We start from the raw sequence: 14,208 nt of genomic DNA, 5'->3' as shown, positions 1-14,208 counted from the left end.
GCGACGCCAGCGGGGAGGGGGGCGGGGAGCAGCCTCCCACTTGCAGCAGCTGTCCCTGCTGCAGGGGAACGGGACACCTGCTGTGCCCGCAGGCCTCCGTGTGGTCGGCCGGCCACCCCCCCCACCCCCACCCCCCGTCACACTGTTGTGCCACCTGGACGTCACCGCCAGACCCCCACCTCCCCACCCCCCGACACAGCCCCCCGGGTCCTGCAGAGGTTTCTCTGTGTTTCCCACATGGAGGGGGGGGAGGAGCGGCTGTCCGCCGAGGCCAGAGGCAGCCGGGAAGGAGACCCAGCATGTCAGCGGTTCCTACGCCCTCACGGACCTCTGTCCCCTTCTCTCCCCCGTCCTGTGGCTGTGGGTTCCTGGGGGTGGAGCCAGGGGAGGGGGCTGTGGCTGAGAAGGGGCCGAGGGTCCCCCCGCCCCCAGGCCAGTGTCACACAGGTGCCTCTGGGAGTCCTTGTTGCGTGGGTGGCTTGGGGTTCGGCCGGGAGCCAGGGAGTCCAGACCGCAAGGGCGAGCCTTCTCGGACGCCTAATCAATAGGCTGAGACGGGCCTCCCGCACTAAGTGGTTCCGTGGCCCACCGCCAGGGAGGGCCAGGCTCCCGGCCCGGCACTCCCGGGGACGCGTGAAATCGGGGACAAGTCCTTGGCCCCAAAGTGGCATTGAGACGCCCAGTGCATAGGAGATGCCGGACCGCAGAGCTGGGACAGCCTGGGCGCCTGGTGCACAGAGCATCAGGACGCTCACGGGCTTGAACTTAGGGTCCCCGACAGATGACAGCCTCTCGGTGGCCTGATCACACCTGAGACATTTAGCGACCTCTTCGGATCTGGCTAAATATGGGTTTAAATTCACTGCTCTTTTTCTTTTTTAAAAAAAGATTTTTTATTTATGTAATTTTAGAGGGGAGGGAGAAAGAAAGGTAGAGAAACATCAATGTGTGGTTGCCTCTCATGCGCCCCCTACTGGGGACCTGGCCCACAGCCCAGGCACGTGCCCTGACTGGGAGTGGAACCGGCGACCCTTTGGTTCACAGGACGGTGCTCAGTCCACTGAGCCACACCAGCCAGGGCTCACTGCCCTTTTTCTTACTGTTGAAAAAACTCATCCAGACACATAGTTAAACAGTGCAAATTAAAAAAGAAAAAAAGCAAATGCAACACAGAAGGCGCCCCGCCCCAGGGCCGTCACCGCACAGTCAGTGCAGACGGACCCGTGAGTGGCTTTGTGTGGGGCGCACTCCCAGGCTCCTCCCGCCCAGCCCCCTGGGATGGGCCAGACTCACCCACTGTCTCTTCCCTCCCTCCTGGGCCCACACCCAGTGATGGGGTCCCCCAGCTAACAGTTCCGAGTGCCTTCCTGCTCCAGCCACCGGGGCACACCCGTTGCCAGCCCCCTTCCCAGTGACCGCCTCCTTCCCTTCTTCCCCCTACTTCCCCCTCTCTCTGCCACCACCCAGCCATGGCACCCCACTGACCCTGAGGCTGCCATGTGACCCCCGTGTTCTCAGACCCACCACCAGACGACTGAGCTGCTGGCCAGCCGCACGGGGCAGCGGACCGGAGAGTCCCCCGGGTGCCAGGGTTCCCAAACCTGTGGTCTAGGACGACAGGCTCTGGGTCCTCGCTGGGGAGCAAAGGGCCCCAGGCAGCATCATACTCTGTGGTCCCACGAGAGCTGAGAGGCGAGAGCAGGAGGCTACCTGTCCAGGGTGCCACTGTCCCCAGTGACGGAGGACAGCCCGGGCCAGAAGTGGGCTGGCAGCTGGGCACTCAGACTCCGCGGTGGGCCTCTCTCGGCAGGCAGGTGGAGGGAGCCCTGGACTGGGTCCGAGTACTTGTCTTGTCCCTTCAGGCTCCCTGGGTGACCGTGGCCGCCTCTGTGCCAGGACTGAGGTCGCCGCTCCAGTGCTCCGGGAGGCTGAGGGTTGGGGGTCCCCTGCAGCTGACACATGGTGCCCCCCAGTCCTCTGCACGCTGACACCCTTCTTTCCCCTCCAGGGAGACCCTGGGGTCAAAGGTGACAAAGGAGCTCCCGGCGGGAATGGCCAGCCTGGGGACCCTGGCATCCCAGGCCACAAAGGCCACACGGGCCTGATGGGCCCCCAAGGACCACCTGGGGACAGCGGGCCGGCTGGGCCCCCGGGGCCTCCGGGCCAGCCCGGATTCCCGGGACTGAGGGTAAGGATGCGCGGGCTGCGTCCGCTCTGGGCTCCTCCTCGGGGCCTGCGGGAGGCCAGGGAGGGGCGTGGCCTCCTGTGGGTTCCAGGGTCTAGTCACCTGTGAGACCTGGGGCAGGTGACCTTGCCCCCCAGCCCCTGTCTGACCTCGGGGACAGGGAGACCCTCCCCTGACAGGTTTGTTAGTGCAAGTGTAGCCCCCTGGCCCCGCTCTGACTCAGAGTGAGACCCCCAGACTCCGCTCCGTGGGCTGCAGCGCTCTGCGGCCCCAGAGCCCTGTGCAGAGGGGCCGGGGAGACGCAGCCTCCTCTGTCTGCCCGGGGGTGGGGGGTATCTCACTTTTCCTGAGGGAAAAGGAAAGGCCTGTGTAGGGCAGCTTCTTTGTCCTTTGACCGTTTTTCACCCCAGGGACAGATCTCTGGAGTTACACACCCTCCTCACGGAGGCACACACTGCCCAGAGAGGCAAGCACTGAGTCCCGAGGGACTCAGGCGACAAAGGAGGAGCCTGCCCGATGGGCGTGGGCACCGTTCTCTTAGAGTCTTGGGAGAGTCACACGTCGCCGCCGGGGCCTCGAGGCCGCACGGCGCTCCTCCGACTCACACACTCAGCTCCTGTGAGCTGAGCTCCAGGGCTGCAGGGGGAGCCTGTGTGGGGCTGCCGAGACCAGGGCAGGGACAGCAGACCCTGAGGGGCAGGGACAGCAGGCCCTGGGTGCCAGGGAGGACAAGTGGCCCGCCGGTCAGAGAGAATTGTCACGAATGCATGCGGGCGGCGGGCTGTGAGCTGGTCCTGGAGGCCACCAGGCCTTTGCCCGGGGACACTCGGGGCCAGACCCCTGGGCCCAGGGCTGGGGAGCAGCCTGTGCAGGAAGGCGCAGGAGGGATGGATGGGCCCCAGGGGCCCCGGCGAGCCCCGAGTCCAGGCCGCATAGAGAATGCATGTGTGACGAGGAGGCCCTCTCGGTTTTCCGAACGCCAGGGCTCTGGGTAGCAGTGGGAATTCCTGGGATAGGGATAACCTTCCCCCTTCCCCCCAGGGCGAGCCAGCCTCCCTGGACACGCTGCGGCGGCTCATCCAGGAGGAGCTCGGGAAGCAGCTGGAAGGTGAGTGGCTGGCCTCCGTCACGGCCATTCACGACCCCCCGTCCAGCCCAGCCTTCGTAGATGCGGAAGCTGAAGCCCACACAGGCCGCTGGGAGCTCGCCCCTGCCTCAGTGGCCCCAACTGGCAGCTACTGGACCAACGACATTTCCGCCAAGGCTGTGGCTCGAGCCTCGACCCTGGTCGCCACGTGCTGGGCCCGGTTTTCGTGCCTCATCCCACTCCAGCCTCCTCCCACCGACCCTCGGGGAGCGGGTGACCTCCCTGCCCCCGGGCTGCATACAAGGCGGGAGGGCTGAGAGAGGTCAGGTGGCTTGTTCAAGGCCACATGGCAGCAGCCTGGCCCAGGGGCCGTGGCAGCACCGGCCGCTCCCGCCCCGGGTCAGCCGGGCCAGCAGGGGGCGTGCTCAAGTGCCAGGCGGCGGCCCTCGGTGTGGTTTCAGGACACCGTGCTTCGCTGGCTACGGCGCCCAAGACCCCAGGCTCTGCAGGGAGGCACCGTCCCGGCCTGTGTCCCTCACCCCGCCTCCTGACATGTCCTCTGTCTCCCCCTCCTCCACAGTCAGACTCGCCTACCTCCTGGCGCAGGTGCCCCCGGCCCACGTGAAGGCGTCTCAGGGCCGCCCCGGGCCCCCGGGGCCCCCTGGGAAAGACGGGCTTCCGGGCCAGGCTGGTCCCACAGGGGAGCCGGGGCGGCCGGGGCAGGGCGGTCTGGAAGGACCGGCTGGACCAGCGGGCCCCAAAGGTGAGTGAGGGCAGGAGGAGACCTGCGCTGCTGTCCCCCGGGGGGCTGAGGAGGGTCTGGGGGGGGGGGGTGCCTCCCTCCCCCGGGGCCACCGATGCAGGGTTTACTCCGTCCTCCCCCTGCAGCTCGGTGGCAGCCAGAACGCTGACACCGAGGGCTTGTTCCGTGTGCGTAAGCGGCTTTCGGGCTCGACAGGGTTGTGAGATTGTGCTTCTGCCCGAGGGTTGCATCGGCGTCCGTCCCCACCCTTGTCCCCGCTGCGTCCCCCGGCTCAGGTCTCAGGGAGCCCCACCAGAGGCCCCCCTGAGTGTAGCGCTGACTGAGGCACGAGACACATGACGTCCAGAAAAACGGCACTCACACCAGCTTCACGGCAGGCTCAGGCGGCTGGAGCTGCAGCCCGCCCCGTCTGCGGGTGGCGGACCGCCCGGCTCCCAGACATAGCACCTCACTGCACCCGCTCAGCCCAGAGGCGAGGGTGCTCCCAGTGCCGGCAGGCTCACAGCTCCTGGAGCTGCAGGAGGGACCTGGGGCCTCGCCCGCCACCCTGATCACTGGCTCCTCCTCCCTGGTGCAGGAAAATGGAGTGGGGACAGCCTGCGTGGTGGTGCCGTATCAGCTGCCACCGCGTGACCTGGGCTAGGGCAGTGGGTGCGCCAGCATCTGCCCCCCTCCACGGCCCATTTCCTCATTCATTCATTCGTTCACTCACTCATTCCCTGCAATGTTTCTCCTCCTGAAAAGAAAAGGCTTTGTTACCTTCGTGTCCAAATCCCACCTCTCGTGACTCACAACACAAAATGCACGAAGGAGTCGTTCCTGAGGGAGCGTGAGGCAAAGAAAGACCAGAGACGGGCCGAGGGCAGTGGAAGCAGCAGCAAAGCAGGCTCCCCCGTGTCCAGGAACCAGCAAGGGCTCGCTCGGGGTCACAGAAGAAAGCACGCTGTCAGCAGGAGGCGCTAGGGAAACCTCCTGGGAAGGCGAGCGACGGAGAGAGAGACCGAGGCAGGGCCGTCGGATCTGCACAGTTTAACTCAGTGTCACCTCGGGCACCCTCGAGGCTGGGTGGGCCCTCTCCCCCCACACCCCCCGCACATCTGTCAGCTTTGACCCCTGCGGTGGCGCTTACCCGTCCTGTCCCGTGAGCGCGTCTTTGCACCACTTCCTCTGTCCACTGAGGTTTCCGGCCTCTCGAGAGCAGAGCGAGTGCTGGGTGTGTGCCGTGGGGCGTGAGATGTGTGCTGTGTGCCGTGTGCCGTGTGCCGTGGGGTGCAGGGTGCTCCGTTGGCCTGCTGCCTGGCCCTCCTCGGGGCTGCAGTCCTGGCTTTGGGGACAGCGCAGAGACCCACGTGAGCGGGTGTGTGTGAGCACGTGCATCTGCAGGTGAGTGTGCAGGCATCTGTGTGTGTGTGTGTGTGTGTACGAGCGTATGTACACAGTCACTAACCTGTATGAATGTGCAGATGGGCGTGTAATCGGCAGTTATGTGCTGGAGTCTCCTTGTCAATGTGTGTGTTTGAGCGTGCGTTTAGGAGGGAGTGTCCGGTTATTTCAGAGGGCACGTGTGTATGTTTCTGGGTGAGTGTGTGTGTGCTTGCATGTGAGTGTGTGAACGGGAGTCAGGGACCCAGGTGTGGGTGCATGTGAGCAAGGGCGGTTCTGAATGGAGGCTGCAGCGCAATGCAGGTGCTGCACCTCCTGCTCGGGGTGACGGTGGCGGGGGTCCTGTCTCTGACCTTATCGTGGTTTTTCTCCCAGGTGAGCGAGGAGCCAAAGGTGACCCAGGTTCACCAGGTGTCGGCCTCCGAGGCGAGATGGGCCCCCCCGGAATCCCAGGTAGGCATGGTGTCCAGAGCCCGCTCGCATTGCCACCGGCCCTAGGGAAGGGTGGGAGAGGGGGTCAGGTTCAACTGCAAGGACACGGGAACACGTTGGTTTCTCTGCCGGCCTCCAGACCTGCTTGGGCGGCCGTGGCACATCCCAGGAGTCCTTGAGGCGCGGCCTGTGAGGTCACATCCCAGGCACGGGTCCTGAGAAAGCCGAGTCGGGACCGAGCGAGCCCAGACTGTGCGGGACCCGCGCGTGTCCCTGGTAGTTGCTCCTGGTGCGCGTGAACTTGTCACCCGTGCCGAGGACGCTTGCTTGAAAACCCACATGTGTTTAATTGAAGCTGGCCCTCTCCCAAATTCGCGTGAACGTGGAACCCTTTTTCTTCCTCTCTGCTCTTGTTACCACCCCATGACTCTTTCTCAGAGCGCATTTTTGGGGGTGGTGGCCAAGGGGCGGGGGGCCGGCATTCCTGGCTGGCCCTGGGCCGGCCTGTTCCTGGAGCCAGGGGTGTGCTCTCTGAGAGCCTGGACCTGGGGGCTGGCCTCCCTCAGGGCTGAGGCAGGGCAGCCGGCCCGCGTGCCGGGACGCAGTGCAGAGTGGGAAGTGGAAGGAATTGCACGGTGTGCCATGGAACCCCGCATCCCTGAGGTGTCTGGTTTCATTTAATTTTCGTTCATGGGATTACGTGCGGTGGTTTCTGAATATTAAGCCTATAGGTTGTTTACATAATGACTACAAAAGCACTCATGAATTTTAATATTCATGACATGTCTAAAGACCTTTTTAAGGTAACAATCTACTTCGAGTTTATTTTATGGGGGACTCTGATTATGTAATGTGATTATTAAGACTTCAGAAGGAATCTGATTGCTAGGGTGAACTGCAGCCCTTAGTGCTGAGCTTCCCAGTCACCGAAGCAAAAAGGGAGCCAGGTTGATTATATGTTACAGTACAATGCTAGATGCATGGGGGCGTGGAAGTGTGTGTATGCGTAATGCTCTCCGGGTCCATCTGGTCTACCTGTCAGCTGCTTGCAGTCTGTTCGTATCGTCTTTGACCACGATGTGCAGAGTAGTTGATGCAGGCCCAGCCTGCAGTTCGACACACAGACAAAGCTGAGAAATTGTGGGACAAGTTGGATGCTGGGTAATGGCATGTCGCTAGGCAACTCTAAGGACACGAGAATTGGGGCTGATGGTTAAGGACGAGGCCCTGGTGCCCCTCCCCCAGTGCAGGGGCCTCTCCGAGGGGCATGGGAGGACGCCGAGGGCCACTTCCCCGCGCCCCTCAATCAGAGGGCGTGCTCCGCACCTGGCCGCCAGCCACCCGTGTTTGCTCCTCTCCAGGGGTGCCCGGTTGCTGTCCTCGTCCGGACAGTTAAGGCCACCCCTTGTCCCGAAGGTCACAGGGCTCCTGCTGCCCGGTGCCCGGTTCACCCAGGGTAGACGCCGTGAGCCTGGGGCGTGGCTGCTCCGGGGGAAACCTGACGCTCTTTCCATGTCTCTCGCCCCTTGGCCAGGTCAGCCCGGGCAGCCCGGCTATGCCAAAGACGGGCTCCCCGGGGGGCCCGGCCCGCAAGGGGAGACCGGCCCCGCGGGACACCCCGGCCCCCCCGGCCCGCCCGGCCCCCCCGGCCAGTGCGACCCCTCCCAGTGCGCCTACTTCGCCAGCCTCGCCGCCCGCCCGGGGAACGTGAAGGGCCCCTAGAAGATTCCAGAATGCCAGGAAACTGCGGCGGATTTCTGAAACTTGAACTCAGAGCCCGAGGAGGTCAGAGGTCTTGACCCATTTCAGCCACCTGTTTTCTTTCTTCGTTTTTTTTTTCTTTTATTGTTTTTTGTTTTATTTTCTCGAGAGACCTCCGTGTTATTAAGACCAACAGGTGCTAGCTGGCGGTCGGTCAGATTATCATTAATAATATTATTAATTATTATTATTTCACCTGTTCATGCTTTGCTCAAGTCTTGCCCTCACCTCTGAAGTTGGGCAGCGTGCCCTGGGGGGCAGAGGCCTGCTTCTCGGCTCTCCTGGCGGCCCCTCGGGCCATGCGGCCCACGCGGAGGAGACTCTTGGTGCTACGGAGGCCGACCAGACCCTGGCCGGCCTTACCTCTTTCCTCCGAAGGAAACTTGAAAAGACTGAGTCGGCGCGCGTCTGCTTCCGGTCGCGCCCAGACGCCCCCGGGACACCCTCCGCGGGAGAGACAGTGACGCGGGGGCAGGGGTTTACAGAGACGAGGAGTGTCCTCGCCTCCTGCCTCCTGGGGCCACAGACCCATCTCCCGGCGTTGGTGGAACTGCAGTGGTGCCCCCTGGGTGGGCCGTGGCCCGTGGGAACCTGGGTCCGGACCGCCGACGGGGAGGCCGGAGTGGAGGGGCAGCCCCCGCACGTCGACTAGGCTCCCGAGCCGTGGTAGGACCCGTGCGCACCTTACTGAGGACGCCGCCCGCTCTCATCGTCCAGGAAGGGGTCCCGCGGCCACTCCCGGGCTCTCCGGGGGGCAGGCAGCCGGCCAGCGGGGCCGGGGCCGGGGCTAGGGGACGCGTGCCTCCGGTCCGCCCTGCAATGGACGGCACCGAGTGTGCGTGTGTCTGCGACACACCGGCGCCGGCAGGCGCTCAATAAATCTGTGCCCTCCTCCTGGGCTCCGTGTGGCTGTTCCTTCCTCGTCTCCCCGCCACTACCAGGTCCACGGGGGGAGGGGGAGCACGTGGGTGAAGGGCCTGAACATGAAACAAAGCCACACCTGCTCGGACCACGTCAGACCGGTTTCCCACTCCGACGGCCGTTCCTCCTGAGGAGTCGTCCCTTAGGGTCCCCGCCTCTCATGACCTGGAGCCGGGGACCCACCTGGTTCTGGGAGGGGCGCGTGCCGGGAGGCGTCCCCGACAACCTGGCCTCCAAGTGCCGAATTAACTGAGATCCCGTGTGGCAGGGCGGGCTGTTTCCAGGGAGACGTGGGTGGGGTGCTCGGGCCAGTCTCGGTGGCTCCCCCCACCCTGCCGTGCCCCCGAGGTCAGGGAGGGATGCAGAGTGGGCGGGTGTCGCTGGGCCAGCTGCCCCTGGGAGCAGCCTCCTCATCCTGCAGTGTGGGCAGTGGGACACACTGAGCAGGGACATGGGGCCACTCCCAGACGGGCGCTCACACGCTTAAGCCCAGCAGCCGTGGCGCCAGGGGCGGGGGTGGCCGGTGACCCGGACACAGGGAGGTCACAGTCCGGGAAGGGTGGAATGCCGTGAACTCCAAGCCCTGTTTCTGGGCAGTGCAGAGGGCGGCGGCAGCCGCGGTGGCGGGACAGAGGCCGAGTTTGGGGTCATTAGTGCCACGGAGGGTGAGATCCGTGGGTGGCGCGGAGGAGGCTGCGATAGCGATAAAATGGCAGCGTCTGCCAGCCCGTCCTGCCGCCGCCTCTCACAGCGTCTCGGGGCCGTAGCGTTAGCCTCGCGTTTGCAGGTGAGGACACGGCGACCGGACAGGTGACAGGTGCGTCTCTCCGGGTCGCACAGCGGTGAGTAGTCAGGTCCCCCCGGAAGGGCGGGCTCTGTCCCCCGGCTTCTCCTTCCGGCCCATCACCCCGAATCGCCAGGCAGGGGACGAGCCGGGTTCTGTGGGAGACAGCTCTTCGTGTTCACCCGTTCAGCGTGCTGGGTCCACGTCGGGGAGGCCGCAGTCCTGCGGCTCCGGCCTTTCCCGGCGGCCCCTTCGCTGGGAGACCTGCAGCGGCAGAGAACGTCCCGCGTGCTGTGGGGGCTGAGGTTGCGCCCCTGCGTGGGGTCAGGCTGGGGACACGGTGCCGGCTTCAGGGGAGTCGTTTCTGGGGTTCAGGAGTGGGGCTTCCTTCCTGGGGGACAGCGGCAGCAGGGGGCAGGCGCCACAACACAGTCCCAGGACGGTGCCGGAAAGCAGCTTCTAGGTCTGAGTTGGGTGGGGGGGTGGGGGTGGGGAGGAGGGGCCTGACTCTGTGGGCCATCAGCCCGGCACCCCCAGGAGCGGCCCGGGGGCAGTTATGGGTGCCGTCTTGGTCCTCGTTTGGGAGGTGAGGCGAGGCAGCCAGGGCCCCAGAGTGGGCGGTGGCCTGGATCAAGGCACAGCCCATGTGCTCCCTGTCGGCTCAGGTGCGGGCGGAGGCACCGGGCTCCACTCAGCAGCGGGGTCCGTCTCAGTCCATCTGGGCCACAGAGCGGGGTGGGGGGGGGCTTGTCAACACTGGGACTGTGTTTCTCTCGGTTCCGAGGTGGGAAGTCTGAGGCAGGGCAGCAGGGCCAGGGGAGGGCCCTCTTGCAGGTGGTGGCTTCTCCCTGTGTCCTCGGGCGCCAGAAGAGGGAGGGGCCCTGCGGGGTCTCCCACGAGAGCACTGATCCCACGGGGGCTCCGTCTTGACCGAAGTGAGCCTCTCTCTGTCTGTCTGTCCCCTCCCCCCACGCCCCCCTCTCTCCCTCTGTCTCCATCTGTTTGTTTCTCTGCCGGCTTCTCACCCTCTGTCTCCAGGCTCCTGCTCCCTCCCCACACCCTTGCTGTCACTCTGTGCCACCTGCAGTCCCCACTGTCTCTCCTGTGTGCCTGGGGCCTCAGTCCGAGGCAGGGCTGAGTCAGCAGGAGGAGGACCCCTCCCTGGAGCCTGGAGCGAGAGTCCTGTCCCGGGGAGCAGCCCAGGTGGGTGTTGGAGCCTCGCGTCTGGCCTGCCGCACTGCCGTGCCCTCACCGCACAGGATGCGAGAGGCACCCTGCACTCCTCACCAGCCTGGAGCTCAGCGTTGGCTTCCCCCGAGGCCCGGCCCAGCCCTGCTGCAGAGTTCGGAAGCACGCTGGGCACCGGCTCTTCCCGGCAGGGCACCTGCTGGTCAGAGCCACCGCTTAGGGAGGCTGTGCGGCGGCTCGTCCCCAGGCACCTCCTCTGTGTCTGCAGCTTCCGTGGAACCGGCGGCTGCCTGCTGCTCACGCACCTCGGGGCCGAGAGACGCCGATGGGGCTTCCTCCCGAGCCGGGCTGGCCCCAGCCTCATCCTCCCGACGCCCCCGCGGGAGACAGGAAGCCACCTACACGCAGCAGTCCCGAGAGCCCTGGGTGATGTGTTCCGAGGGGCGGGTTAAAGGGATCCGTCTGGTTGTGCGAGAATAAAACGGACTCCAGTGAGGCCAGCGGGGGGCCAGCTGGAAGGTCACTGTCATGCCCCGGTGCAAGGCGGGGCTCGCTCGCTCGCTCTCTCCAGGGGGCAGCCGTGGAGGAGGTGGGCATGGAGGGGCTCCGGGCACGTCTGGTCTCGGAGCCAGCAGGCTGTGTTGGTGGACGGCGAGGGGACACAAGATGCAGGGTGGAGCCGCGGGTAGTGTGCATGACAGGCGGGGGGTCACGACCTCAGAGGGTCTCTGCATGCGTCTGACACCTAGCACGGCTGGCTGGGTTCAGGAAGGGGGTGGGCTTGGGGTCTGGACCCTGGGGTGGGGCTGAGCGGCGGGCCCTGGAGCAGGCGGCCTGGGGGCCTTCAACTGACATCCTGGCACTTCCCAGCCGGGTGGTCCCGGACAGCTTACGTTACCCCCCAGAGCGTCTCAGGCTCTTCAGCCGTAAAACCTGCTCCAGTCGTCTCTGCCTCCCCCGACTCTGACAAGGATCGAAGGAAGTAATGCAACAGAGCACTGAGAACGGTACCCCACCCAGAGTCAAAACCAAACCGAAGAAGCATTGTGGCGATGAAAACGAAGAAATAACCCACATTTCGTTTGGGGTGTATCTTGGCACACCGGTTTATCAGATTAGGGAGACGGCTCAGCTCTGGCAAAGGTGCAGCGGGACCCGAGCCCCGACTCTGCCCGGGTCCCGGGGGGCATCTTTCTCTGGGCCTCCGCTCGCTGCCTCATCTGTTGATGGCCTGTGCGCTTCTGTCTCAGAGGATACGGCGGAGCGTGACATAAACGCACCCGAGTTCAAGTGTCCAGCCGTGCACCTGGCAGTCAGCGCTCACTGCACACTCCCCGCCGGCGCTTGTGTTGGATGGATACGGGGGCACCAGCGGGGTTTTTTATGTGGGTTAATGAGGGGCACATCTTGAAACAATTTAAAAGCCTGTTCATCATTGACCTTTTCTAAACGCCATCGTGTGTGCATAATTGCTGAGAACTCTGCCCGGGCAGTGCCCCGGGGCCGGAGCCCTGCTGAGTGGAGAGAAAGGGTATTAGGGAAGACTGACCATCAGGCCTTAAAATCCTTAATATTAAGGACATTGGTATCTTTCAAAGCCTTCAGGCTGCCTAGCAACCACCGAAGTGTCTATCCCCGTTTTCTCCCCCAAATGTCACGCAGGCAGTCACACACGGTCCCTCCCGTCTGAGGGGAGAGGAGAGTTTCGTGGTTCACCAACCTGGTCCCGTCTCTCTTTCCGCCATCTGTCAGGGGAGCTGGCTGCCACAGGGACCGTTCTTGATGGGCACGGTTCTCCCTGAACGCGTCCCTTCCGTCTCTGACACACGTGTCCTTCCTATACTGATTAGTCTGCCCGCTAGGGTGGCCACGGAGCAGCCCTGGGTGGGTGCAGGGGGCAGTGACTGGGACACCGGGTGCAAAGCAGAGGAGACCACCCTCCACCCCATAATGTCTCTGCCCCGCTGGTGGCCTCGCGTGCAGCCCGGGCAGAGGGGGTCCCCTGGGTGGGTCTGCTCACCTCGCCCCAGCGGAGCCCCCGGGCGAGCGGGCCCCAGGCTGGGCGCACTCAGGGAGGCAGGACCAGAGGAGAGGTCCACGTTCGGGCCTTGCCTTCTAATTCTGTGACGTTCTTGTGACCCATGCCGCCCCTGGCGACGAGCATAGCCTTGGGAGGGGCTCCGTCTTGGAGACTCTTGACTGCGACAAGTCAGCCTGCCCATGAGGGTCAGTTGTGACCTGAGTGTAACTTCCTCGAGGTCAGGAATCACGTCTCTTTCTCCCTTATGTGACCCAGATACTGGATGGGGCCCTCCGCGGAGTTCCAGGTCGGGCTGGCTTGGGTGCGAACTTCCACACCCTCGGGAGTCCATACATCCCCCCATATTCATACACGTCTGTGGAAAGTGTCCATTGCTTCGGTCTCCCCTCCCCCTGGGGCTCGTCTTCCTTGCATCCATTTTTGGTTCTCTACCATATTGATTCCCACGTACCTTCAACCCCTCCCTCCCTCTGTCTCTTCCAGCAAACACAAGTCCACAAAATGCAGACAAATGAACTTCATCAGAGGCATTGACTCTACCCGTGACCTCGGGTGGGGAGGTTGACAGGGATGGTGGGAGGGGTTGATGCTGCTCACTGTATTACAAAGAGTCACACCAGCTTTTCAGTTCTGAAGTGTCATCATCACCCAAGGGGGCCTCCCCCACAGACACCCCTCTTTGCCCCCCTTCCCCAGTGCGGGTCGTTTGGGTACCGCTGCGGGCTGGCCGATGCGCCAGAAGCTGAGTAGCCAGTGAAGAACAAAACTAGCAGGTTTCCTGTTCTCAAGATAACATTTGCATAAATATCAAAATAATGGCAAGCTATTAATTAAGGGCTGGGGAGAATTCCAGGAGTGAGTGAGCAAGAGAGCCGGCAACCTCTCACGGTCTACGACCTTTGCTCCCAAGAAACGCATCCCTTCTACCTCATCCTGTTGGCCAAAGCGAGCAGCGAGGCCAGCCCACGCGCCAGGGGTGGGAGGGCAGGGCAGGCCACAGAGCCTCATTGCCAAGGGTGCAGCGGGCTGCAAGATGGAGGCCCCGCAGGGCTTCTCCCCAACTAACCCCACAGATGGGGGCCCCAGGCAGCCTCTCCTGTAAGCTGAGGACAAATGTGGGGGTTCTAGAAGAGGGGTGACTCTGTGGCTCTCCAGCTGAGTGCCCCTCACCCACTGGGCTTGTGGACCCGCTGGTCTCCTTGGAGCAGGCAACAGAGCTTTGGAGGAGGTTGGCCTGGTGACGAGATCATGCAGAATAAGGAGAGATGGCCGCTGGCCTCGTGTCCCTTCCCGAAAGTAACTGAAGTCAGCCCTGGCCGTGCCAAGGCCCCACGGCACAGGGGGGCGGGGACGCAGCTGGCTGAGGGCCCCCACAGGGGGGCTGAGAAGTTCTTGCCGCGGAAGAACAGGGCGCGTCATGGAACTTAAGCAGGAGGGCTACAACAGCCGAAACGACAAACAAAATAAAACAAAGCAAAACAAAAAAACAAACACAAGAAACCCCTGAACCTGACCTACAGGCTAAAGAGAACCAGTCTCCGGGGGAAGGGCGCTTCGAGCAGGTGAGAGCTGGTCACCGTTACTGCACAAGTAAAATGTTGCAGGTTCCGCCTCCTGGCGCATTTGGTTTCCTCCCTAAAACCAAGACGTAAATGAAGACGAT

General features: G+C 63.7%; 1 protein-coding gene across 1 annotated transcript in view; it reads left to right on the top strand.

The window, feature by feature from the left end:
• LOC114514439 (collagen alpha-1(XXII) chain-like) overlaps window positions 1-8,103 on the top strand; it is a 63,611-nt gene extending 55,508 nt beyond the window's left edge. The window contains exons 27-31 of the mRNA XM_036031681.1: window positions 2,009-2,188; window positions 3,227-3,293; window positions 3,853-4,035; window positions 5,794-5,871; window positions 7,385-8,103. Of these exons, the coding sequence (XP_035887574.1) occupies window positions 2,009-2,188; window positions 3,227-3,293; window positions 3,853-4,035; window positions 5,794-5,871; window positions 7,385-7,572 (696 nt within the window). The 3' untranslated portion in view covers window positions 7,573-8,103. The remainder of the gene's footprint in view (window positions 1-2,008; window positions 2,189-3,226; window positions 3,294-3,852; window positions 4,036-5,793; window positions 5,872-7,384) is intronic.
• Window positions 8,104-14,208: the final 6,105 nt, after the last annotated feature.

Source organism: Phyllostomus discolor, chromosome 7 (genome assembly GCF_004126475.2).
Source record: "Phyllostomus discolor isolate MPI-MPIP mPhyDis1 chromosome 7, mPhyDis1.pri.v3, whole genome shotgun sequence".
In the NCBI taxonomy this organism is placed as follows: Eukaryota; Metazoa; Chordata; class Mammalia; order Chiroptera; family Phyllostomidae; genus Phyllostomus; species Phyllostomus discolor.
The sequence above is the reverse complement of the archived record's forward strand: the minus strand, read 5'-3'. Positions and strand labels throughout refer to the sequence as shown.